The sequence below is a fragment of the Acanthochromis polyacanthus genome, chromosome 15, assembly GCF_021347895.1.
Source record: "Acanthochromis polyacanthus isolate Apoly-LR-REF ecotype Palm Island chromosome 15, KAUST_Apoly_ChrSc, whole genome shotgun sequence".
Taxonomy (NCBI): domain Eukaryota; kingdom Metazoa; phylum Chordata; class Actinopteri; family Pomacentridae; genus Acanthochromis; species Acanthochromis polyacanthus.
Window position 1 is genome coordinate 4,302,543 of NC_067127.1, and position 24,448 is coordinate 4,326,990.

At 41.3% G+C, this 24,448-nt stretch overlaps 2 protein-coding genes across 2 annotated transcripts in view; both read left to right on the forward strand.

Annotated features, from left to right (window-relative positions):
* The first annotated feature begins 699 nt into the window (after positions 1-699).
* On the forward strand, positions 700-3,545 carry znhit2 (zinc finger, HIT-type containing 2). Its single transcript, XM_022198823.2, has 2 exons — positions 700-771; positions 1,007-3,545. Exon 2 carries the CDS (start codon positions 1,065-1,067, stop codon positions 2,763-2,765), a length of 1,701 nt encoding a protein of 566 aa, XP_022054515.2. The 5' UTR covers positions 700-771; positions 1,007-1,064; the 3' UTR covers positions 2,766-3,545.
* Positions 3,546-3,939: 394 nt separating this feature from the next.
* lrpprc (leucine-rich pentatricopeptide repeat containing) overlaps positions 3,940-24,448 on the forward strand; it is a 77,104-nt gene continuing 56,595 nt past the window's right edge. The window contains exons 1-13 of the mRNA XM_022198834.2: positions 3,940-4,152; positions 5,324-5,526; positions 5,878-6,000; positions 8,691-8,812; positions 8,993-9,051; positions 9,277-9,363; positions 9,469-9,595; positions 10,686-10,830; positions 11,070-11,221; positions 11,426-11,531; positions 11,735-11,842; positions 23,118-23,236; positions 23,326-23,416. Of these exons, the coding sequence (XP_022054526.2) occupies positions 3,974-4,152; positions 5,324-5,526; positions 5,878-6,000; positions 8,691-8,812; positions 8,993-9,051; positions 9,277-9,363; positions 9,469-9,595; positions 10,686-10,830; positions 11,070-11,221; positions 11,426-11,531; positions 11,735-11,842; positions 23,118-23,236; positions 23,326-23,416 (1,621 nt within the window). The 5' untranslated portion in view covers positions 3,940-3,973. The remainder of the gene's footprint in view (positions 4,153-5,323; positions 5,527-5,877; positions 6,001-8,690; positions 8,813-8,992; positions 9,052-9,276; positions 9,364-9,468; positions 9,596-10,685; positions 10,831-11,069; positions 11,222-11,425; positions 11,532-11,734; positions 11,843-23,117; positions 23,237-23,325; positions 23,417-24,448) is intronic.

The window sequence follows — 24,448 nt, forward strand, 5'->3', positions numbered from 1 at the left end:
GTTTGCCATTGTTTGCTTTACTTCTGTTTTTTTCCCCACACTTGCCAGTGTCTGATAGATTTCAGTTGTGTGTTTTCTTCACGGCCTTCCTTGACTGTTTAGCCAGTGTGCTTTCCCCATTTTTTTTGTTTGTTCTTGTTTTTAGAAGTTCACCAGTCTGAGTTCTCCCTGTGTTCCTCATGCCCTTCTGTTTTTGTTTATTTATTTATTTATTTTAGTTGTCTTGCTTTCCTTTGTTCCTTATGCTTTTGTTGCCATTCTGGAGTTGGGTCCCTTTTTTGATTAACCTTTTGTACTTCACCACATCTTTGATTTTGTATTTTGCATTTGTGTCTTTTCCTGACACCCCACATAACTCTTAGTCATCTTTGTCGACATGATCTCTTCCAAAAATTAAGCAACATCACATCAAGATACAAGGAAATTAAATTCTCATTACTTTTTGTTTTGTTAAATGATTGCAGCGTGAATCAAACAGTTAATGTTTACTTATAAATAATGATGTAATGTTAACCTGTTAACTAATAAATATTTTTTGGGGTGTCTAAAAGTATATTCTTGGAAACAGCAGGTTAAAAAACAGTAGCACCTCACTTTGCTCTTCATCTTACTATTACTGTTATTATTCCAATCTTTATTCTTCTTTTAATCTTACCAATACTACCAAGAAGAAAAAAATAGAAGCGGCATTACGTCGTCCCTACGTCATCAAAAGGCGACATGATCGGGACAACAAACGTGAAACATTGGTGTTGAAGCAGATACTGTAAAGTAAGTAAAGCTCGTTCTTTTAAGATACATTAACACTAAGGAAACGTTGTTACATTGACATTGAACATTGTTAGCAAACCCTTTTGTGACTCTTGAAGTAGTTTTCAGTCGGTTTACGATTATAACGCCACGAAAAGCGCGCCCTGTAGCTAAAGTTAGCATCTTAAACTGACAAATTATCTTTGTGACAGAAGCGAAACTGACAAACGTGTGTTTTGTATATTTCTGTTCTTAGGTTACCTCGTGTGGACCACACAGTTCATTCTTTCGCCGCAACAGTGAGTGTTGGTTCGATGAATCCATTAATTAGACGGAGACTTCCTCAGTCTGTGAGGAGTCTTCTGACAGATATCGGTCCGAAGGAAGACTGGACTGACACGGAGTCTGAAACAGAGACCAGAGATGGGATTCTGCTCCCTTCCAGAGGAGCTGGACAAGAGGAGTTTCTTACCCCAGCTGTGAGCCAGGAGCAGGATGCTACAGAGGACGAGAGAAGCGCTAAGAGGAGCCCAGTCTGCATGCTGTGTAAATGTAAACCTTCTTGCTACACCTGTCCCCGGTGTAACCTCCAGTATTGTGGCTTAGCTTGCTACCAGAGCCCAGGTCACTCTGATTGCTCCGAGGAGTTTTACAAAGAGTCTGTTCTCCAGGAGCTGAAGGAAATGGGCAAAATGGAAACGGAGGGGAAAAAGAAAATGCAGGATATTCTTTTGGGACTCAGACAACAGGCGGAGAGGACACATGGAGGGATGGAAAGTTTGTTAACAGAAGCTGGTGTTGTGGAAGATGACACAGCGAAAGGGGAGGGAGAGGCTGCAGAGAAAGTCCAGGTTGTGGAGCTCCTGTCCAGGTTAGCAGAGCTTCAACAGTCAGGAGACGGGAGTACAGCAGAGATTGAGGCTATTTTGGGAAAACTTGAAGATATAGGAGGAGGGGAGCTGCTGATGGGAGGAACTAATGAGGAAGCTGGAGGGGCAGATGGTGAGCTGGACTTGGCCGATCGACTCTCAGGGCTGGATATTGACAAACTTTCAGAAGAGGAGCTGTGGGAACTCCTCAGCAGCAAAGAGAAAGAGGGGTTCATGGGTCTGGTGAAGGGTGGAGCTCTTGGTGGGCTGGTTCCCTTGTGGAAACCTTGGTGGGAGGAACATGAGGGAGGGAGAGTCCTAGTGGAGGTGCTCGAGGAAGAGGTAAGCAAACTGGAGAGACAAACCTCCACAGCTACAGAAGAAGTGATTCAGAAACTTGGCAAATCAGCTACAAAGCTTAAAAATGTTAAAGGAGAAAATAGAAGGCAAACAAGCAAGAGCAGAGGAAGTTCAGTCGTTCAAAGTGTGCCTCCCATCTCTGCAAAAATTCCAAAGTTAAGTTCCTTGTGCACGAATCCATCCCCTCTGGTATGCTATGGTTTAGTCAGTGCACTTTTTGGCTACTCCTTTACCCTGAGCCTGTTTAATGGGGACACTGATTCACTCATGTTTGAAATCTGTGACATGATACTCGCTCTGTCTGAGGCGCTGAACTCAAACAGGGTGTTCAACTCCATCCAGGAAGCCTTAGACTGCGGAGAAACTCTCATTTTAGGTGGAGGTTACCTCGACAAGGAGGATCCTCTTGCCTCAACCAGAGCAGTGGAAGCTGTGGCTCACATCATGACCGGCAGAGGCAGAAAGGACGCTACAGGATACTGTCTGGCAGCCTTGAGTCAGCTCCGCTCGGTGCTCTCCCAGGCCAGAACAGCACTCTCTAAAGATGGAGAGGAAGGGGCAAAGAGGCAGAAGTACTTCCTGGTGAGCAAGAAGTGTGAATTCTTTCAAGCCTGGGTGCTGGACAATGAGCACCAGATTCGTAGACTCGCTGTTGAACTGTGGAGCGAACACAGCAGAAGAGAGAGTGTAAGGAACAGCATGGAGAAAGCAAAGACTGTGGTCGAGCAGAATTTGAAGAAAGCAAAGAGGAAGGAGAATAGTAAACTGATTGAAGAACTGAACTGATAATATTTTTCTTGAACATACTGATGTTTGTAAAAGGTAATGTTGTAATAAAACACTTGAAAATCGAAATTATTGTCTCCTACTGTGAAGTTCAAATGGAAAAAAAAATATTACCAGTCTTTTCCTAATGTTCACATATCTTAGCAGCTTTGCAATCAAAAGAGTATAATATAATCATTATTTAGCATATAGTAGTTGCTATTACAGAGTTTTAGTTTTAATAATTATATGTGAAGTTTACCAAACAAAACAAGAAAATGAGATTCACATAAATAGAAAAATAGGAAAATATTGGCCCATGTATTTTTGAAGATGTACATTATTATTGTTGAATAAATAATTGATCAAATTGAATCTGTATGGCATGACAAAGTGCTACCTAGATAAAGTTTATTTGATAGACTATAGAGCAGTTTAAATTGGACATGAAGCCTGTTAAAGCCTGTAAGTGGAACATTTTTTTGAAAGCCATCATTTCCGTGGTGTAGAATATACTTTAATGCTTTAAATTGATGTGCACTTAGAAAATGTACGAGATATATTTTTATGTTTTAATCTTGACACATTGCAAAATGGTTTTACACAGTGACTCTAAAATGATAAAGTAATTTGTCTAAAAAACACAAAACGTAAAGGTTATGTATGTTTCTTTTAAACTACCTGTCATGGCCTTCCTGACTGACTAGAGTTTTCTCATTTGTCATTTGTGATTGATATGATTGCTAATTATCTGAGGGAAAATCAAACTTACTGTTGAAGTGAATAAAGCTGTCAAGTAGACCTTTTCTCTGTGAAGCTTTGTTGCTGAGGTCAAGAATAAACTTGAATGTCTAAAATACATGTGCAAATACATAATAAATTAGAGATCTTGTTATCTTTTCATCTTCACACGTTTTCAATTTTACACTATTTATATATAATTCTAAGAAAATCATATAAGTAAATATATAAAAACTCAGTGTTCTCTTATTAGCTCACATCTGATTCTCGTTTCTTGGGTCAAACATAAACTTGAAGGCATGTTGTATCATGTCAATGTGTTATAACCCTTAAATAAATTACTATATTACGATTATTTTTACACTATTCATTGTACTCTCAGTACAATTAATAGGGAACGCAAACTCTGGTTCGTTGTTCTCGCGATGCTTTTTTTCCTTTGACCGGTCACGTGGTGCGGATGTTCCTTCCATGCTGCGACAGAAAACATGGCTGCGCTCTTGAGATCAGCTCGGTTACTCAAGTTTTCGCCTTCGGGCTTACTTCAGATCACAGGGACCAAAAGGACCGGACCACCGCTGGGCCGGCTGTACAGCGGAGCTGTGAGCGGCAGAAGAGCCGGAGTTTGCTCCCGACAGATCAGCCCTGTTTGTGAAAACGCGTCCAGGTAGCAAACAGCGTCTAGTAGCATGTAGCGGAGACCCACGCGTGAATCTGAGATGTCATTGAGGCTCAATGACAGCCAAAGACACACGCGTGTTTAGAATATGTGAACTGCAGTGTTAAATATGTTGAATTGACGTGTGCCGTAGTATGTTAGAATATGTGTTAGCAGTTAGCTGCTCGTTAGGTAAACATGGCTTCTGGTTTATGCAAGGTGATGGTGACACGTTGTGTAACCAGGTTATACTCACGTTCTGTTTGATGGCCTATAATTTATCCTACAAGTAATTAATGACTCTGTAACGGTGCTTTAGTTCCGTCTTTGTCCCTAAACGGTTTATTAGCTAAAATACATGCTAGCTTTCAGCAGTAGGCCACCTGATAGCATACTGTAGCTAATTTCATTGAAGTACGTTATTATTAAAATGGACATTTACTTTTATGTCATGAAGTCCCACAGAAACACAAGCCTCAGTTGATGTCAAAATGATAACTAGCTGCCATGACCTGCTTCAGACAGACCTTCCCTCTCAAGGTCACAGCTCCTAAAACCACAACCAGCATTCCAGTAGGCAGAGCTGCACACATGAGCTGTTCAACTGCGTTTGACAAACGCATCTTGTGCTATTTGGACAATCTAGTAAAGCTAAACTGTCTGAATTGGATGGGACTGCTTAGTATATCTCACATGTGCTCACAGGAGTACTGTGTTCATCAGGCTATAGACTCATCTCATGTCTCTATTTTGATCCTTCTTGTCTCCTCTCTTCTCTGTCCTCTTGCCTTTCATATTAAAATCAGTCTTGGCCTGCCATCATGAAACACGTCTCAATGACTAAAATATATCTTGATTAGACGGAGGCTTGTTGGAGGAGCTGTAAGTAAGGATGCATAGCTGTATCCTTGATGCATGCTTTGGTTTTTTGTGTTTTTAGCATTAATGACAGTCTGAGAGAGGCGAAACACATAACTTGATTAACAAACAATGGCTCAAGCAGGACTGACACATGTGCATAGAATATCATCAGGATGTACAAGCTGAGAAATGAGAAGGGGGGAGGGTTTGTTCTTTCTGAATTATCATGCTATTTTTCAATGCTTCGGTGTTCATCTCTTCCTTATAACTATGACTTGACTTGGTCTTCCTCCCTGTCTTCTACTGTAATTGTTTGCAGCCGTTTGTGGCCGTATGCAGCGGGGTGTGTGCGTAACTATGCCGTGGTCACCGAGCAGAAAGACGAGGGCGGCATCGCGGTGCGGTCCAAGCAGGCGCAGCAGTTCGACTGGGCTCTGTCCAAGCTGGACAACTCCGTAAGGAGGACCGGTCGCATCACTAAGACACTGCTGCTCCGTGTCTTCCATGATGTCAGCAGGACAGGTAGGAGGAGAGAACGACAAGCAGGGAGGCAGTTTGAATAACACATGTCTAGTGAGCAGGTAGACAGACTATATTAACTGTGCAAACAAACTAATAACACTTTAGTCAAATGGTAGCTGAAGTCCGTATGATCACCATATTAGACAAAGCTGGCAAACACATCAGGTTTATTGCAAGCTGCACACTTATCATCTGTTTGCAGCGAAGTTTAATGTATTTTCTAAATTGAAAATAGTCTTTGTATGAAATCTTAAAGGCTGCACCCAAATATCTTTTTTTATTGCATTGCTATTGTTGCCTGTGTGTTGAACTATTGTTGTTTCAATGCTATTTGTTCCCGTCTTCCCGAAGGTTATCCCAGTGGTAACCAGGCCTTGTTGCTTCTGCGTAGCTGTGGGTCGCTGCTGCCTGAGGTGCCGTTGGAAGAACGCACTGAGCTGGCTCACCGCGTGTGGGAGAAGCTGCAGGAACTTGGTAAGACCCTGCATCAGTGGCATCGACCGAGCCGTCATAATGTGACAATGTTAGGGTTCCCCAACCTCTTCATTCATGTCCAAAGACCCCCAGTGTCCCTGGAGTTTGTTGAAGCATGCAGACATTGTGCCCGGCTGATCCAAACACGAGAACCCAAGAGCCTGCCAGCATAATGGTATTTTATAGTAATTTTATACAGGCTGGGAGCAGTCTGTCAAATTAACTAAATGAATAAAGTGCAACACTGAGTAAGCATGCAGTATAAGGGAGCAGCAGATGTACAGGTGATCTGTGGGTGTATGATCACCAGCTTTTACCATCCGTCCATTATCTGTATACCGCTTAATCCTCATCTGGATCGCTAGGGTGCTGGAGCCTATCCCAGCTGACTTAGGGTGAAGGCAGGGGACACCTGGACAGGTCACCAGTCTGTCTCAGGGCTACATATACAGAGAAACAATCACATTCACACCTATGGACAGTTTAGAGTTACCAGTTAACCTCAGCATGTTTTTGGACTGTGGGAGCCGGAGAACTCAGAGAAAACCCATACATGCACAGAGAGAACATGCAAACTCCATGCAAAAAGTTCCCAGGCCAGGATGCAAACTGAGGATCTTCTAGCTGCAAGTGAACTGTGCTAACCACTTCTGGAGATGGTCCCATAGGTATATACACACGTGGACAAAATTGTTGGTACCCCTCAGTTAAAGAAGGAAAAACCCACAATTCTCACTGAAATCACTTGAAACTCACAAAAGTAACAATAAATAAAAATTTATTGAAAATTAAATAATCAAAATCAGCCATCACTTTTGAATTGTTGATTAACATAATTATTTTAAAAAACAAACTAATGAAATAGGGCTGGACAAAAATGATGGTACCCATAACTTAATATTTTGTTGCACAAACTTTTGAGGCAATCACTGCAATTAAACGATTTCTGTATTTGTCAATGAGCGTTCTGCAGCTGTCAACAGGTATTTTGGCCCACTCCTCATGAGCAAATAGCTCCAGTTGTCTCAGGTTTGATGGGTGTCTTCTCCAAATGGCATGTTTCAGCTCCTTCCACATATGTTCAATGGGATTCAGATCTGGGCTCATAGAAGGCCACTTTAGAATAGTCCAACGCTTTTCTCTCAGCCATTCTTGGGTGTTTTTGGCTGTGTGTTTTGGATCGTTGTCCTGTTGGAAGACCCATGACCTGCGACTGAGACCAAGCTTTCTGACACTAGGCAGCACATTTCTCTCCAGAATGCCTTGATAATCTTCAGATTTCATCGTACCTTGCACACTTTGAAGACACCCTGTGCCAGATGCAGCAAAGCAGCCCCAAAACATTACTGAGCCTCCTCCATGTTTCACCGTAGGGACAGTGTTCTTTTCTTCGTATGCTTGGTTTTTGAGTCTATGAACATAGAGTTGATGTGCCTTAGCAAAAAGCTCCAGTTTGGTCTCATCTGTCCAAAGGACATTCTCCCAGAAGCTTTGTGGCTTGTCAACATGCATTTTTGCAAATTCCAGTCTGGCTTTTTTATGAGTTTTTTCAGCAGTGGTGTCCTCCTTGGTCGTCTCCCATGAAGTCCACTTTGGCTCAAACAACGACGAATGGTGCGATCTGACACCGATGTACCTTGGCCTTGGAGTTCACCTTTAATTTCTTTGGAGGTTGCTCTGGGCTCTTTGGATACAATTCCAACGATCCGTCTCTTCAATTTGTCATCAATTTTCCTCTTGCGGCCACGTCCAGGGAGGTTGGCTACTGTCCCGTGGGTCTTGAACTTCTGAATAATATGAGCCACTGTTGTCACAGGAACTTCAAGCTGTTTAGAGATGGTCTTATAGCCTTTACCTTTAAGATGTTTGTCTATCATTTTTTTTCAGATGTCCTGGGACAATTCTCTCCTTCGCTTTCTGTTGTCCATGTTCAGTGTGGTACACACCTTTTCACCAAACAGCAGGGTGACTACTTGTCTCCCTTTAAATAGGCAGACTGACTGATTATGAGTTTGGAAACACCTGTGATGTCAATTAAATGACACACCTGAGTTAATCATGTCACTCTGGTCAAATAGTTTTCAATCTTTTATAGAGGTACCATCATTTTTGTCCAGGCCTGTTTCATTAGTTTGTTTTTTTAAATAATTATGTTAATCAACAATTCAAAAGTGATGGCTGATTTTGATTATTTAATTTTCAATACATTTTTATTTATTGTTACTTTTGTGAGTTTCAAGTGATTTCAGTGAGAATTGTGGGTTTTTCCTTCTTTAACTGAGGGGTACCAACAATTTTGTCCACGTGTGTATCTGATCATAGATTTTAAAAAAAATTGTTCGTTTTGTTCATTTTAGTACAGTAGGTTAGGATTAGTTTTCTTTTCATCATTATCATGTGTTTGATTTTATGTTAAATCTATGAAGTTTATGAGTAGTGGTTTAAATACTATGGTTTAAAGAACATATGATGTTTGAAAACACTGTCTTTCAACCTGTCGACTTTCATTCCATCTTTAAACCAAAATTCATCAATAAAACAAAGAAAGAAGACTGAGTTGTCCCTTTGTGTTCCTCATGGCCAAACAGGCTTTTTTCAAGTTTGGGCAAAGCTGTGTTGAAACGTGTACGGAGCTTGACAGTGTACTTACAGGTGTTACAGTTGTGTTGACTCCACATTGTCCTCTACAGGTGCACAGTACGATGCGAGCCACTACAACGCCTTGCTGAAGGTTTACCTGCAGAACGAGTTCCAGTTCTCCCCCACCGACTTCCTGGCCAAGATGGAAGCAGCTAACGTGCAGCCAAACAGAGTAAGTCCTGCAGCTCGTAGCACAGCAGTGGCAAGAAACACACGACTAGCTTTGAATATATCAACCATAAGAGTGTGAGTGAAGTAGAAAACGCATCCCGATGATGATTTTGGTCGGTTTGCAGAGCTTATGAACAGATTTGATCCGGATGTTAAGTATCTTTGTGTTTGTTGTTCACAGGTTACCTACCAGAGGCTCATTGCAGCTTACTGCCAGACTGGAGATATTGAAGGAGCCAGGTGAACAAATGCCATGTTCTGCTGTTACCTGGTTACTAAGACTGTTCATATTCTGAAGGGAAACGCTACGAACTGATGCTTGACAGTCACTAAAACTATATGTTGTGCTTTTCTCTGATAAGATTTGCTACTTGATTGATTTAATTCTGGTTAAAGCTACATAGTTAGTTATTAATATTATTATTGGCTGCTTTCCCATTTTAACTCCCTTCTCTGCTTTCTCAGCACCATACTGGGTTTCATGAAGAACAAAGATCTACCCATCACCGAGGCTGTGTTCAGCTCCCTGGTGACAGGCCATGCCCGTGCAGGGTGAGTGTCACTGCTTTTGTTCTTTTTAATATACTCCATTTAATGGCACAATTAGTGTTGGAGCAACTCTGTTTCAAACAAGCCGTCATCTTTATCACTGTGCAGCGACATCGAGAACGCTAAGAACATCCTGACTGTGATGAGGGGAGCAGGAATCGAGCCGACTCCTGATACTTATGTATCGCTGCTGACTGCGTATGCCGAGAAAGGAGACATGGAAAATCTGAAAGCGGTAAGTGTGTTATTCAGTTACACTATATGTGCAGTGATTCTAAAAAGTATTCACCTCCCTTTGAAGTTTTCCCCGTTTACTGCTATTCTATGTTGAATTGTGGTCAATATAATGAGACTTTTTTGGCAAGACTCTTTCATGTCAGAGTGGAAACATAATTCTACCAAGTAATTGTAATTAATTAAAAATACACAATGAAAAATAAATGATTGCTCAAGTGTTCACCTCCTTTGCATTGATCCTGTGTGTGTAGATCTCACCTGCACACTGCAGTTTTACCCCGTTCTTCTTCACTAACTGCTCTGTCAGGTTGCACAGGGATCGTGAGTGAACATCCCTTTTTAAGTACAGACACAAATTCTCAATCGGACTTATGTCTGGCCTTAAATTTGGCAGCTCCATAGCATTAAGCATGAATAAACTCATTTTATTATTGTTTAGCTAATTAAAAGGTGGTTGTTATAAAAGTGGGACGGTTATTTAGTTGACATTTTAGTGATATCCAGTAATTTTTTTTTATTAATAACTCTTTCCATAACAAATAATTCTGGAATTTGTAAAGGCATGATCATAAAGGACATTAAAAACATTAGTTTTTTTTTCACTTTTGATAAAAATGTATGCAAGATATATCCCATAGACTTCAAAAGTCCCTCAGTTACTTACTGACCCATATGCAGTGTCCAGATCCACACAGGCTCAATGCTGCAAATACAACCAAAGGTGCATCTAAGTACTGACTTGAATTATTGACTTGTTGACTTGTTTTACATTTTATGTTTTTAATTAATTGACGCTATTTTGTAGAACTCTGTTTACCCCCTCCCCTCCATAAGTTCTTGTCGAAATGTCAATATTATAAAGCAGTAAAAAGGTAAACCTTCCAATGGGTGACTACTTTATTTAGTACATGTTTGTATTTGGTTAATGGTTGCCTTTTTAATCACTCACTTCCTCCCTAACTTCCCCATATTATTGCTCCTCTCTCTACACATTTTTTTTCCTCCGCCCCATTTAAATACCCCCCACCTCCCAATCCCACTCTGTTCTTCATCTTCCCACTTTTAATTTCACTTTATCTGTTGTTCAGACTCTGGAGGCGGGAGAAAGTGCAGACTGCAGTCTGATGGACAGAGACATCATGCCGGTCATCTTTGCTCTGGCCAAAGCCGGACACCAGCAGCACATCCCAGAGATGATCGAACGTCTGAGGCATGAGAGGGGTTTCGTTCCAGGTAACACGTGGACACACGTCGTGTTTTTTCACAGCATTATCTGTGGTCTTCAGCAACCAAAATAGTATCGAACAGAAAGACAGTCATGGCAGTATTTGTCTCTCGTTTTATTTTTGCTGATCCCAAAAATGATCTGATTCATGACTCAGCCTCGATACGATCCAGATTTAGGATGTAGCTGACCGACTTTTCGGTAATATGACACTGAGCGTTATCTACATTTGTTCTTTTTCTTGCAGATGCCATGAACTTGTGTCTGAGCCTCATCACTCATGGTCAGGAGGACACAGCTTTCCTCCTCTTGAAGACTTTCCCCACCCTGCAGTTGGACAACTTCACGGATTTCAACCTGGGAAACTTCTTCCTCAGACACTGCATCAACATGGACACGGTACGTGGGGGGAGAATTCAGTCCTCATTTCATCGTGTCGTGGAACAGGATTACTAAATGATTTCTTAGTTATTTTAAAGAGTTGGCCGCATCAGAATTGTTTACTTGTTACCTGTCATTCACTTCTACAGTCTCATGCTGTGTATTTCGAGAGTTAATTTTAATGTTCAGATGTAATTTTTGAATCCTTTGTTTGCTCTGCAGTCACTGGAGAAGATCATCCGTTACTGCAAAGAGCTTCAGGAGTCCAATCTGCACTCAACTCCACTCAGCTTCACTCTCTGCTGTGCCCTGGAGGCCAAGAAGACGGGTACAGCTCATGCTTTCTTTTACTTTCAGTTGGAGAGTGTGTCTTCTCTTCTTCAGTTATTGCTACACATACATTCATCTATTTGCATTTGGCGAATTGTGAATAGAACATTAAGACATTAATTAATCGAGAGATGTTTCAGCTGCCAGTTTTATAAAGTTATTGAACTGAGTTGTTCTTATTTTGTCTTGCTTCTTTTACAGGTACTGCTTTAGAGCTGATGAAGCTCTTAAAGGAGCAGGGCTTGCCTGTGAGGCCTCACTACTTCTGGCCGCTCCTCGTTCAACACGGGAAAGAAGGCAGCACGGCTGGTACAAACACACACACACACGTTTCCACTCCTACATTTGTGAAGACACTTTATGACTCCATGACTAAATGCGTAACCTTAACCTACATCCAAGCCTGACCATAACCTCGAAAGAAAGTCCAAAATTTCAGACTTTTGAGGCTTTTGTAGGCGTTACCGCGATTCAAGACGCCATCTTGGACTTTTGGAAACACTGACATTTTTCACCATTTTCTGGCATTTTATAGCTCAGATGCTAATCAAATAATCAAGAAAATATTTTACCATGAAAATAATCCTTATTGCAGGCCTAATCTAGTATTAATGTGCTGATTTTTGACTTTGCGTCAGTGTTTTTCCATCTCAAATTGTCAGGATCCTTATGCTTGACTATAAATATATCAGATTGCTATAAAATATATGTCGAGGCAGAAAAATCCAACTATCCCAACAGATCTATGTTTGGTCATGGTTATATTAACCCCTTAAGCTTCAGTGTACCGCCGGCGGTACACCTACTAATTTGCATAGGAATTTCAAGAATGTCCGACGGCTGCAAACGCGATTATACAAACACTATACGCCGATGGAAAGCTTAGATTCTCATGAATCCGGCGGTATAAACCACTTTCAGATGCGATTACCACAGCGGGTGAGAAAAACACATTTGTCCGACAAAAACAAATATTCATCCATCCGTTCTCTATACACGGCTTCAACGCACACAGCGCGACTCACATTTCCGGGTTCATTATTACACACAGAAAAAAGATTCCACAAAAAACGGCCATAATCCAACCTTTTACATCAGATGACACAAGCCAGTAAACTATTTTGTCCAAAACATGTCCTGAAGTCGGTATAAAATCCCCGAATCGGTCGTTTTCAAGGAAATGCACCTCCCGATGCGCGTCCAATATTCCCCGTATTTTTTGTAATTTTTTTATTTAAAAATAGAATATTAGCGATTTTTTTGTACTGAAAACGGCTGGAATTGACTGAAGCTTAAAGGGTTAATGACCTAATGCAAGGATAATTCCTAAAGAAGGTTTATGCCTACGAAGGGTATCTGAAAATTAAAAACATGCCCACATGAAGAAAAAAAAACCCAAAAAAATCTTCTATTTACTAATACTTTTGTCGTACCTGCTCAATATGAAAAGTTAAAAAAATAAACTATATTGGTATTTCTGTTTGTTTAGTATCATTGTGATGTGCAACTCTGTGGATCAAAAGTATCACTAGCTGATTTCTACATTATCAGTTGTTTGTTTTTGGTTAATGTGTGCTCAAAGATGGGACTTTTCATGACGGCTTCAGTTTCTACTCACAGCTTAACTCACCCAAAATGAGAGATTATTATTCTCATACACATATTGCATCATATATTTTACTTGTCAGATATTGCAGATTCTGAATCGGTGACATGAGAAATAACTGAAAAATTCTCCTCAACACTTCCTCAAATATAGTCGTTTAAACTTCAGTGTTCTGCTGAAGGTGAGTTAAAAGGAAGTACTTGATATATCAGTTTTAAATTTCATAGATATCACTTTTAATAGCTGCTAATCATCAGAGATGGTTGAGCAGAAATCATTCTAAAAATTAGATGATTTGAAATGGAATGAGCCCCATGGATAAACTAAGTACCTTTTCTGTTAAATAAATAGCTGCAAATATAGAAACAAAACCACACCATATTTTCACTATTCATGTTTTGGATCAGTTGCTCTATACATAATTTCTTTTGGGTTCTGTAGAGATTTCAGTAGATCTTGAAACTAAGAATGGTAATTTACTGTGAAAAGCTTGTCGGTAAATCCAGGAGACACTTGAGCCTCCATTTCTTGTGCATGTGAACACCGCAAGCAAAGAAAAACACGCCTCCCAGCTGTTTGAGCATCTGATCCGAGATGAAGCAGAATTTTTTGTTGAGCACGATATTAGCACTTTTTGAGCATGTGTTTTGTGTGTATGTGTGGTGTAGAGGGGATTATGACTTCCTCTGTACCAGAAAGAGCTTTTAAAGGAGAGTTTCCCTCAAATATTAATGACCCACAGAGTGGTCCAACTGGGACAAATTTCACTGGGCTGGGGCAGTGAAGGGCAAAGAGGTCTGATCCCTGCGTGAGAGAGTCGGAGCGAGAGGAGATGAAACAAACACACACACATCTCTCTGGAGAGCTCTTGGAATAGATTGCAAATTTTAGAAGACTTCCCATCGACTTCCGGACCAAAAAGACACTTTGACCTTCAGAAAGTGTGTTCAGACATGAATGTCGTGTTTTATTCCTCTTCCTGACTTCTGAATAGTTTCCACTTTTAGCCGCCTGGTTGCATATCTGCAGCAATCACTGGTGCTTTTAACTTTCACGTAAAGCCCTAATTGATCTTTGATAGGTTATACAGATGATACAGAAAGGAATTGTTGGTGATTTGCCTTTTGTAATCCTAGCAGAAGACTAGAAATGGCTTTGTAGTGTTTCTGACACTACAAAGTGCCGTGCAGAAGAAGAAAGTGGTGCACAGTGTGTATGGATGGTTGATCTGGTGACCTTTGCTGCATGGTCGGGACATCTAAGCTCCCTTGTTAGGGGTCACTGGGGGGGTTTGGTAGGCCTGAAGCGTCTCCCTCGCACATCCATCCCCACATACATAGATGCACATACAGACCCGAGGCTGAGGGGATCAGAGGTCATTTTGCTTCAGTTGCTTTTTTCACGTCTTTTGTCAAACTTATTCCTCAGTCCAGACATCCTTCTGTCCCTCCGTCCGATGCTCCCGTTTCCACTGGAGAGCCATGTTCAATCTGTGTTTTCCAACATGGATGTGGCACACCCTTTTGTAGAGTCACATTGTTGTAATTTTGGCAGCACGTCGTATGTCAGAGTGATTCTTGACTGGAGTTCTCGGTGACATGAGCAGTACTTTTTGTTCCTTGAAAGAATAAACCTGCTTATTCCCAAAACCCACCAGCAGGTTTGAAAGACCTGGCAGCTTTAAAAAGGAAATTGCCATATTTATGTTTTTTATCAGAACGGAAAACTGTAAAAACAACTTTTAGCGTCCTGATGAACTACTTATCTGTAACATTTCATTAGGACAGGAGGCTTAACCAAGTCTAAGCTTAAATTGAATTAAAATCATTTATACTAGATTTTAAAAGTGCTTTAAAAATATACCACTTACAGTTACCAAATTTGGTAAAAAAATAAGAAATGATGCGCTCCTTGTTGCAGCTGTGGTGCCTTTAGTGATTCAACTGTTACAAGGCAAAAATTCAACGACTGTTGGCTAAAGGAGATGGGTATGGAAACAAATAAAAATGTAAGTAGTGACATATCTGTAGTATGTGGAATCACCACCTCTGGACATTTTGAAAAAATGCTATAGATGTTATTTTTTTCTTTTTTAAAAAAAAAATTGTATACAGAAAATTTCTATTTTTGTGATTTATAGCATGATAACTGTGTCATACTGCACAAAATACATGTTTTAGTTGTCTCTACTTCTAACCAGGGTTGTGCTGTTTCCATAAAGGTGTAGGACTTTATATACTGCAGTGAAAAATGAGCCCACAGTGAGTAAAATGTAACAGAAGTTTAAAAAAAAAAAAAACACCCAGAAACTTCTTAGGGTACAGAGGTTTAAAGATAATAAGGAGCATGATTGGTAGTTGAACAGTAATGAGTGAACTTCCTGCAGCTGCACATTTAAAGCACATATCTTCAGTGTTCCTGAGATGCATCAAATGAAACGGATTTCCTTTAAGAATGTGACAGGTGTCAGAGTAATTGCAAGAGTGACTTTTAAAGAAGTCGCTCCTGTCAGAAAGAGACTGACAAATCTATTAATTTTTAGGTTTTTGTTGGTGTCATGCAAGCCGTGTTCTTTGCTGAGAAAGTGAAGCTTTTGACAGGTACAATTTCTGTGTTGAGTCTGCATTCAGTGGCGCACAGACAGCCGTTTTTCCACACGGCTCTTTACTTTCATTGAACACTCGCCTGACACTCAGGAAAACCGGTCTTGAGGTTTTCTTCTCCATTTGCCTACTCAGACAGTTTAATGGCTCAGCAGATGCAGTTCATCGGAGTATTTCTGTCCCGAAATCCTGCCTCTGGTGAAGGAAGCGGTTATTTTATTCCTCTTGTTTTTGTTGGCGATGAGCTTGTGGGGGGGGGGGAATCGTGTCGGTGACAGATAGTCGGCATTTGGAGACTTGTCAGAATTCACAACTCATTAGTGAATGTAGCCTGTCAAATGTGCTCAGCAGCGGCTTGGTTTTTAAGTGCTTTATTTGTGCTGAGCTCTGGGTCTCTCTTTGGGTTTTTTTAGAGCGATTAATAAATCATCTATTTTTCTCCTGTCAGCCAATTGACAGCATTTGAGCTGGCAGGGGAGGAGAAGCTGGTGAGACCGGTGTGGGCGACGCTGCCGATTGACTTCTCTGTGTGGTCGAGACGGATTCTTCAGTGTGGATGGTGAAATGTCTCAGCGCTTGGCTTGGCAGCGTGAAGAAGAGGACTAGACATGAGTTTAAACATGCACCAACCACACACGCGTAGACTCATATTCTGACTAAAACTCTCAAACCGCACAGTCTCCGAGCTGCACAAACACGTCAGACAGCATCCATTTAGGTATCGGAAGGAAGGAAGGGAAGTGGAGAAACTTCTCTCTCTCTGGCACACTCGCTTGTTTCCGATGGTGTTGGCCTTAACCCTCATGAATGATGCAGCTTCTTTACCCCCCCCACCCCACCCTTCTCTCTCTCCTTGCTGGTCGCTCACACTCATTGGCTGCAGGAGGTGTGTGTTTGCATTTGTGTGTGTGTGTGTGTGTGTGTTGGGGTGCTTTCGGGGGGCAGTGCAGGTGATGTGACTGATGCAGAGTGACTTGATTTCATGTAAATGCGAGCGCTCTGAGGGAATTCACTTTGGATTACGCGCCCCACTGTGCACGGCCCATGAAATATTAAGCGCCGTGTCACTTTTTGTCCACAGGTGTCACTAGCGGGCAGAGAGGCCAGAGCTGCGGAATTGGAGGGCAGCGATCGGAGGGGAGGGATGGGGAGAAAACGAGGAAAGGAAGGGGAAGAAAATCCCTTTTACATTTTGATGAGGTGTGGATTTGGCGGGTTTAGCGAGAGCATATGCTCGGCCGTATTTGCCACCTGCCGCCAGCCAGTCGATGCTTGTCAGTCCTCGCGACGCAACGCACTCTTATCACTTCTGACATGGTGCAGCAAGTAAAGAAAAAGGGAGGGGAAGCTGCAGAGGACGGAAGTGTTTCTGGCCCAGTGTGTTTTGGCTGATTAGAGAGTTGTAAAGGCTCCCTTGTCTGGTCTGCTTTCTCTCCTGGAAACCAACCTGACTCCCTTTATGTGCCCTCACCTTCAACCCTTTTGTTCTTGCTGCATTAAAGAAGCACAGCCATCTGTAATCCTGAACTTTATCCTGAGCTAATTTGTTGGATGCGAGCCAGCCATCATCTCGATTAACCCTTTAAGCTTCAGTGTACCGCCGGCGGTACACCTACTAATTTGCATAGGAATTTCAAGAATGTCCGACGGGTGCAAACGCGATTATACAAACACTATACACCGATGGAAAGCTTAGATTCTCATGAATCCGCCGGTATAAACCACTTTCAGATGCGATTACCACAGCGGGTGAGAAAAACACATTTGTCCGACAAAAACAAATATTCATCCATCTGTTCTCTATACACGGCTTCAAAGCACACAGCGCGACTCACATTTCCGGGTTTATTATTACACACAAAAAAAAGATTCCACAAAAACGGCCATAATCCAACCTTTTACATCAGATGACACAAGCCAGTAAACTATTTTGTCCAAAACATGTCCTGAAGTCGGTATAAAATCCCCGAATCGGTCGTTTTCAAGGAAATGCACCTCCCGATGCGCGTCCAATATTCCCCGTATTTTTCGTAATTTTTTTTATTTAAAAATAGAATATTAGCGATTTTTGTACTGAAAACGGCTGGAATTGACTGAAGCTTAAAGGGTTAAAAGCCAAAAAACTGAAGCAAATGAGGATGAAATTGCAGCTTTTCTCGCCTCATAAAATGGACATTTTCTTGTACTCTCTTCTGTTTTCAAATGCCGTTGCCTTGCAGCCACAAAGTCCACCTTCAGAGAGTCATTTACACGTAGAGATGGAGAGACAGATGGTGTTGGGGGAGAAAGAAAAGGGGAAGTGACAGGTACTCATGTCCAAGGACGGGAGGAGATGACAGCGACCGGTTCACTCCACTCCTCTTTTCCTCTCTTTTCTGTTTCCTCACTTCTCGTCTGTGACAGTTAACCTGCAGACATGAATCTGATGATGATATCTTGTGACCACTGCCATGCTTAACTCACTACTTTGATACTTCTTGCCTGGATGGTATGTCAGGCTTTATGCTGACCAACCTGGAGAGGTCTCTACTCTTCTCAGTTCTCCTCAGTGCCAAATTCATATTTAAATTGATCAGACAGGGGAAAGAAGCAAAAAAGGGTTCTTCACATACGAGGATTGTGGAGTGAAAAGATAAAAGAGCCGGAGGGAGACAGCAGTTCAAATGTCACTGCATAATATCACATACTTTTTTGTGTTGTGTCTTTATTGTTTTTCTAATTTATTCTTCCTCTTTCTTGGGGTACTTCTCAAATTTGTCAGGATTTGACAGTTTAGCTGAGCATCCACCATTCATATTGTCAGACTGTAGAGAACGTAGGAAAGACGGTTTCCAAAGTTATGCATCTTCACATAGTAAAGAGAGGTTTAGAAGGATCAGACTGGAGGAAGATTTATTTTTTGAGCTTTTTTTCTATTAGTTTCAACTAGGGGGGTCAATGGGGGGAAAAAAGCTGGGAAATTCAGGAGAATGCACAAGCGTGAGGCAGCAAATGGTGCCTGGCTGGGATTTGATTGGTGATCTGCAATGTGGTATGTTCCCTAACCACTAGGCCATTGGCTTGCCCCCAATTTTTGCCACCGTTTCCTCTAAATATTATAATGAAAGGATGTTTTCCATTATAGGACCACGCAAGTCATTTTGGGGTGGCCTGAACTTTTGCGACTTCAAGAACTGCCCCTCTAGAACATCTTTCAGGGCCAGTTTTGGTTGACAAAAGGTTCCTACTGCCCTGTAGGGTTCTTCCGAGCAGCCCTAAAACTCTGCTGTGCGGGTCTTGACTTGACTTTTTTTTTTTTTTTCTGCCTTCCCAATGGATTTGTGTGAGTCACCTTCAGAAACTTAAGATTCACCATTTCATTTAACTAATCCTCTGTTGTTCTGTGCCTTTGTGCTCATAGACCTGAAGCTACTTCCACTAACTTGTATTTGTTGTTTTGGAACACTTAAAGTTAATGTCACAGTGGAAGCTGTTGGATCCTACATCGAATTAGAGACAAAAAGCCTGACGGGTTATTATGAGACTATTCATGTAAATGTTTGTCCAAAGTTCCTTAAGCTCCCTAAAGTCCAATTAAACTGCTAAGACGTCGCTGAAGTTGATCCAGTTACAGTACTTTATGTCGTTCTTCTCGAGTCTTGTCCATTTCTTGAGTTTTCCAGGCAACCACCACATCTAGAAAGTAAGTGTGCCTTCCCAAGAAGACCTCCACTACACAACCACATGGTTTTTGTATTGATTGAACAGTGTTACTGAATGAACTTCAGCGGTGCTGGTATGTAGGTTTTGTTCCCTGCTGACAAAGACTAAAAACTTTTTTTTCCCATGAGAAAGTGAATGGTACTACTCGGCAAACTGATGTATTTGTTGCTCTATTTATTACTGCTCAGCTAGAACTCAGTTACTTTTCCTTAAGCCTGTAAATAAATGGAATGACAAACAGTGTAAAGTTCAAGGGGTTAAAAGCTCTTCGTCACAGACATGACCAGCAAAAAACAAAACAACACGAACATGCTTGTAGGACAATCCAGAAGTGCTGATGATCGTGAAAGCTCATGTGTGGAAGCCGGAAAGAACGTGAGCGAAGGCCAGCATGTGCATTTATAACTCCAGCTCTCCATTCACTTGTTTTCTGTCTGTGTGGCTCACCGTGAAATTGATTATGGATTATTCAGGAGGAAAGCAGGTGCTCCGTCTCTTCTTTCATAAAACAAGGTTGGGTGAAAGCGATTAGGGGGTAAGAATGGACAGATGGGCGGCAGAGCGGATGGATCCTCCATTGAGAAGAAGGACGAAGATCGCCTGTTTGCTTTTTCCTGAAAGCTCTGCAGATGGATAGTGAGAGGGGAGGATGAATGAGTGATATGGAGGGAGGGGAAGGCTGGATGGATGGACCGGTTCAGGTAGCCCTACCTGAGATAATGCAGCCCGGCCGCAGGTTTTAATGGCATATAAAAGCCCGGACTCATGTTTTATTCAGTTAAAGAGAGAGACTGCCAGGTGAAAACAAACGTCCCAGGAGGACACAGAAACAGAGATATATATACATGTGTGTGTGTGTTTCAGAGCCTGAGTGGAGTGTGAATACACGCAGCATCTTGAGGTGTGCTCAAGGAAGCACTTTAGGGTAGTTTGCTGAAAACTGCATGGGGACAAGGTGCATGGGTACACTGGATGTCATCCATCCATTCTCTATACACCGCTTTATGCTCACTAGGGTCACGGGGGGTGCTGAGTCTATCCCAGCTGACTTGGGCGAAGGCAGGGTACACCCTGGACAGGTCACCAGTCTGTCACAGGGCTACATATACAGACAAACAATCACATTCACACCTATGGGCAATTTAGAGTAATCAATTAACCTCAGCATGTTTTTGGACTGTGGGAGGAAGCCCACGCATGCACAGGGAGAACATGCAAACTCCATGCAAAAGACCCCAGGCCCAGGCCGGGATTTGAACCGGGATCTTCTTGCTGCAAGGCAAAAGTGCTAACCACTACTCCACTGTGCAGCCCTACTACTAAACAGCAACACACATTAAGAACAAACATGGAGACTTATGTGCTCATTTAGGTGCCTGTACTTTGTGATGACGCTCCCAGACATATGCAAAGTGCTGCCTCCATATGCGCACACGCTCACAAACACACTTGCAGGCATGTGGAGAGTGTGCGAGCGGCTGTTCCATATGCATGCGGCTGTTTTGGCCTTCTTCCCTGGGGCAGGACCTTGAGGTTCTGCTGGAGAACAGAGCGAGAGTCCACTTCAGGCCAAGTGCGTGTTTATGCGCACACATCCAACAGTTTGAGGTAGATGGAAGAGCAGCCATTAGCATTGTGCTGATGAAGGGTGTGTGTAGCTGTGCCTTCACAGCTCCAGGCCTGGACAGGGGAGTGACTGGAGTGAAATATGTGTCTAAAAGTGCAGGGAGTGACTTGAATTAAACACAGTAAAGATTGGTTTGACCTAACTGTTGTTCTTCTGAAGATTTGAGATACACAAGAGATCATCCTCACATCTGTTGATCCAAATATCCATAAAGATAATATAAAATAAAACACTGTAACACTTAATGTGTGGGGACTCGGCTAAACAACAATTAAGTACGAATTTAGAGAATTTATCAGTTACAGAAATGCAGGCCAGCACTTCTAAAATTATTATTTTTGTTTTCTTTTTTAACCCTCTAATCTCCTGGAGTTAAGTGCCAAAAAGACAAAGACCATGTGTGTTGGCAAGACAACACCAGAGGACTTTGTAATCAGTGCAGAAGGTAACGATCTTAAGCAAGCTAATGAGTACCGGTACCTTGGGACCATGATAACAGAACATGAATAGCAGATGAAGAAATTAAAAGAAGAATTGGAAAGGCGAAGACCAAATTTTGGGAATGCAAAGAATTCCTTCATAGAAACATCAGCATTCCACTGAAGCTAAGACTGTTGAGATATGTGTTTTGTACTAGCTAATGGATGTGAATACAATCCTTTGAGATGTGGTGCATTCGGAGAATGTTGGAAATCAGTGGGAAAGAAAGAGTGGCAGACATGGAAGTGTTAGAGAGAGTTGGTACAAAAAGAAGGCTCGTGTGTGATCTAAGGCAAAGGAAAATGAGTTATGGTGGCCTTACTCTGCGTGGCATTGCTGGAAATAATTCTTGAAGGAATACATGCAAGAGGAAGGCAGAGAGGTAAATGGAGTGATGACATCAAGAGGTGGAGTGCAGCACAGTCCTACACTGAAGCTAAGAGAGCTTTGGAACGAAGACGACACATGATGATGATGATGAAGAATCTCCAAGAAGTTTTGAGCCTTTTTTGCTCCTGTCTCATTTGTTTGGGCTCATTTTTCACTGCAGTATAAACTCCTGCACTTCTGTTGAAAGAGAACAACCATGACCACACCTGGAGACAAACTCAGAATGTCGTTAGTGCAGCGTGACACACCTGGAATGGCTTTGATCATGAAGGGGAAAAAAACAAAGGTCAATTTTGTAGCTTATTTTCAAAAATGGAAATGGAAGGTTCATATCTAGAATATATTTCCACAAATACTGGAAAAATACGAGGGGCTCTGCATATTATAGATAAGCTGTTTGACTAGGACCTCTAGAAAGGTGTTTCACTGTGCTGAATGTATCTTGCTCCATTTTTGAGCCATGCTGCTTTTATTTTATTGATCCAATAGATTTATTCTTCCTACAACGTCTTAAATTGCCTGCAATTCGCCTGAAAAATCACAAATTTTTGTCGTGTCTGTTTGACAGCTGAGCCATTTTGTTCTTATGCGGACAAGCAAAGAATTTTCTATTATTTTTAAACAGTATCTGGTACAGAACCGGCTATTTGTTGGTGATTTTTTTTTTTGAATGAGAAATGTAGAATACATTTATAAAATATCACAATGTCAATCTTATTTTTCCTAATAAACATTGCTTAATATGATGCATTCAAGGATGGTCAGAAAAAATCCAGCATTTATTTTTTCTTTTCTTTATAGTTTTTTGCTGTTTTTTATATTTTTCTAGTTATTTCTATGAAAACTTGCATTTTAACCTTTTTTTTGGTTTTAAGGTTTAGAGGATAAAAAATCAGAGTAAAAGTGAATATTGTTGGGTTTGAGATCATTACTTTGAAGACATTAACTTGGGTTCTGGAAACTCATGATGGGCATTTTATTTTACTATTTTCAACATTAAGACAAAAGATCCTGAGTAAAAAGAATAAAAAACAACCTCTAATTGCAAAACAGATTTCAATTTTTGTTGTCTGTTGACAGAAATGTCACAAGAACAGTTAAGTACCTCTCTTACTGTCCAATGGGAGTTTTCTGGAACACTAAAATAGGATTTATCTCTTCCTGTGCGTCTTGCAGGTGTGGTGGAGGTGATGAAGAGCATGCAGGAGCTCGGTGTTTCCCCTGATGTCGAGACTTTATCCAACTACGTCCTCCCCGTCTTCCCCAGCAGGGAGGCGGCCCGACAGGCTCTCAAGGTAATTCAGAAGTTAGTTTCTGTATTTAAATGTGGCCAGTGTTTGTTTAAAAGTTCTTGATGACCAAAATTTGAATCCTCTGTGTTCAGGACGGGGGCATCTCCTTGGATTCTGAGGGCTTTTTGGTCTCAGAGCTTCGCATTTTGGCTTCAAGCAACCTGACCAAAGTCTACACCCTCCGTAAGCACTCCGACACGGGCCACAGATCAGCATCTCGAGCAGCCAACACCATAAAAATCTGCTGCTTCGCCTGCGGGCTAATTGGCCCAGCGTTAAAACACACACACACACACACACACACATTTGCCCACTTTACTCCTCGGTGCTCATCAGGCCTTTTAAAAGATTAGTCTGTGTGAATATGTAAAAAGCGAGAACGAGAGGCGCCTCAACACGAGGAACAGATAGAGGAGGCTGTTGAATAATGGACGACTCGTCCTGTTTTTTGTCTTTCGTCTCCTTTTAGTCTCAAACATCCACCACTCGTTTTCACATACATCGCTGTGTTTTCTCTTTATGTATTTTAAAGTTCCCCCATTTAAGCTTTTTCACCTCTCATGAAGGAAGTTTTCAGTTTTCTGCAACATTTTTTGTATTTCTCCTCAGTCATGTAAATATACACAATTACTAGAAAGACAGAAATGACTCCTGAAAAATCTCTTATGAAGTGAAAAAATGCTGCTCCTATTAAAACTTTTTTACGTTTATTTTATTTACAGCTGCAACTAATGGCTGTTTTTATTGTTTATTAATCTGTCAATTATTATTTTTGGATTCGTTAAGTAATTGTTTGGTCAGAAAATATTGAAAAATGTCAACCAGTGTTTTCTAAAGCCCAAGAAGACGTCCTCAAATGTCTTGTTTAATTCAGTTTACTGTCACAGAAGAGTAAAGAAACCAGAAAATACTTAAATTTAAGAAGCTGGAAGCAGTAATTATTTCAACTTCTTATCTTTGAATAATTATTCAAACTGATGAATCACTGACAAAGATAATTGCCGATTAATTTAATAGTTAACAACTAATCGATTAACTGTGGCAGCTCTGGTCTGGTTTCTCTGGTTCTTCAATATTTTCCCTAACATCTCTTTCCCATAGTAATTTAATCTCCCTAATATTTGTGCTTTTACTTGAGGTTAAAGAAAGTTGATAGCCAACATGTTGAAGTATATTCTGAATCTGGGTGAGATTTCAGTACTGAGAGGAGGCAGT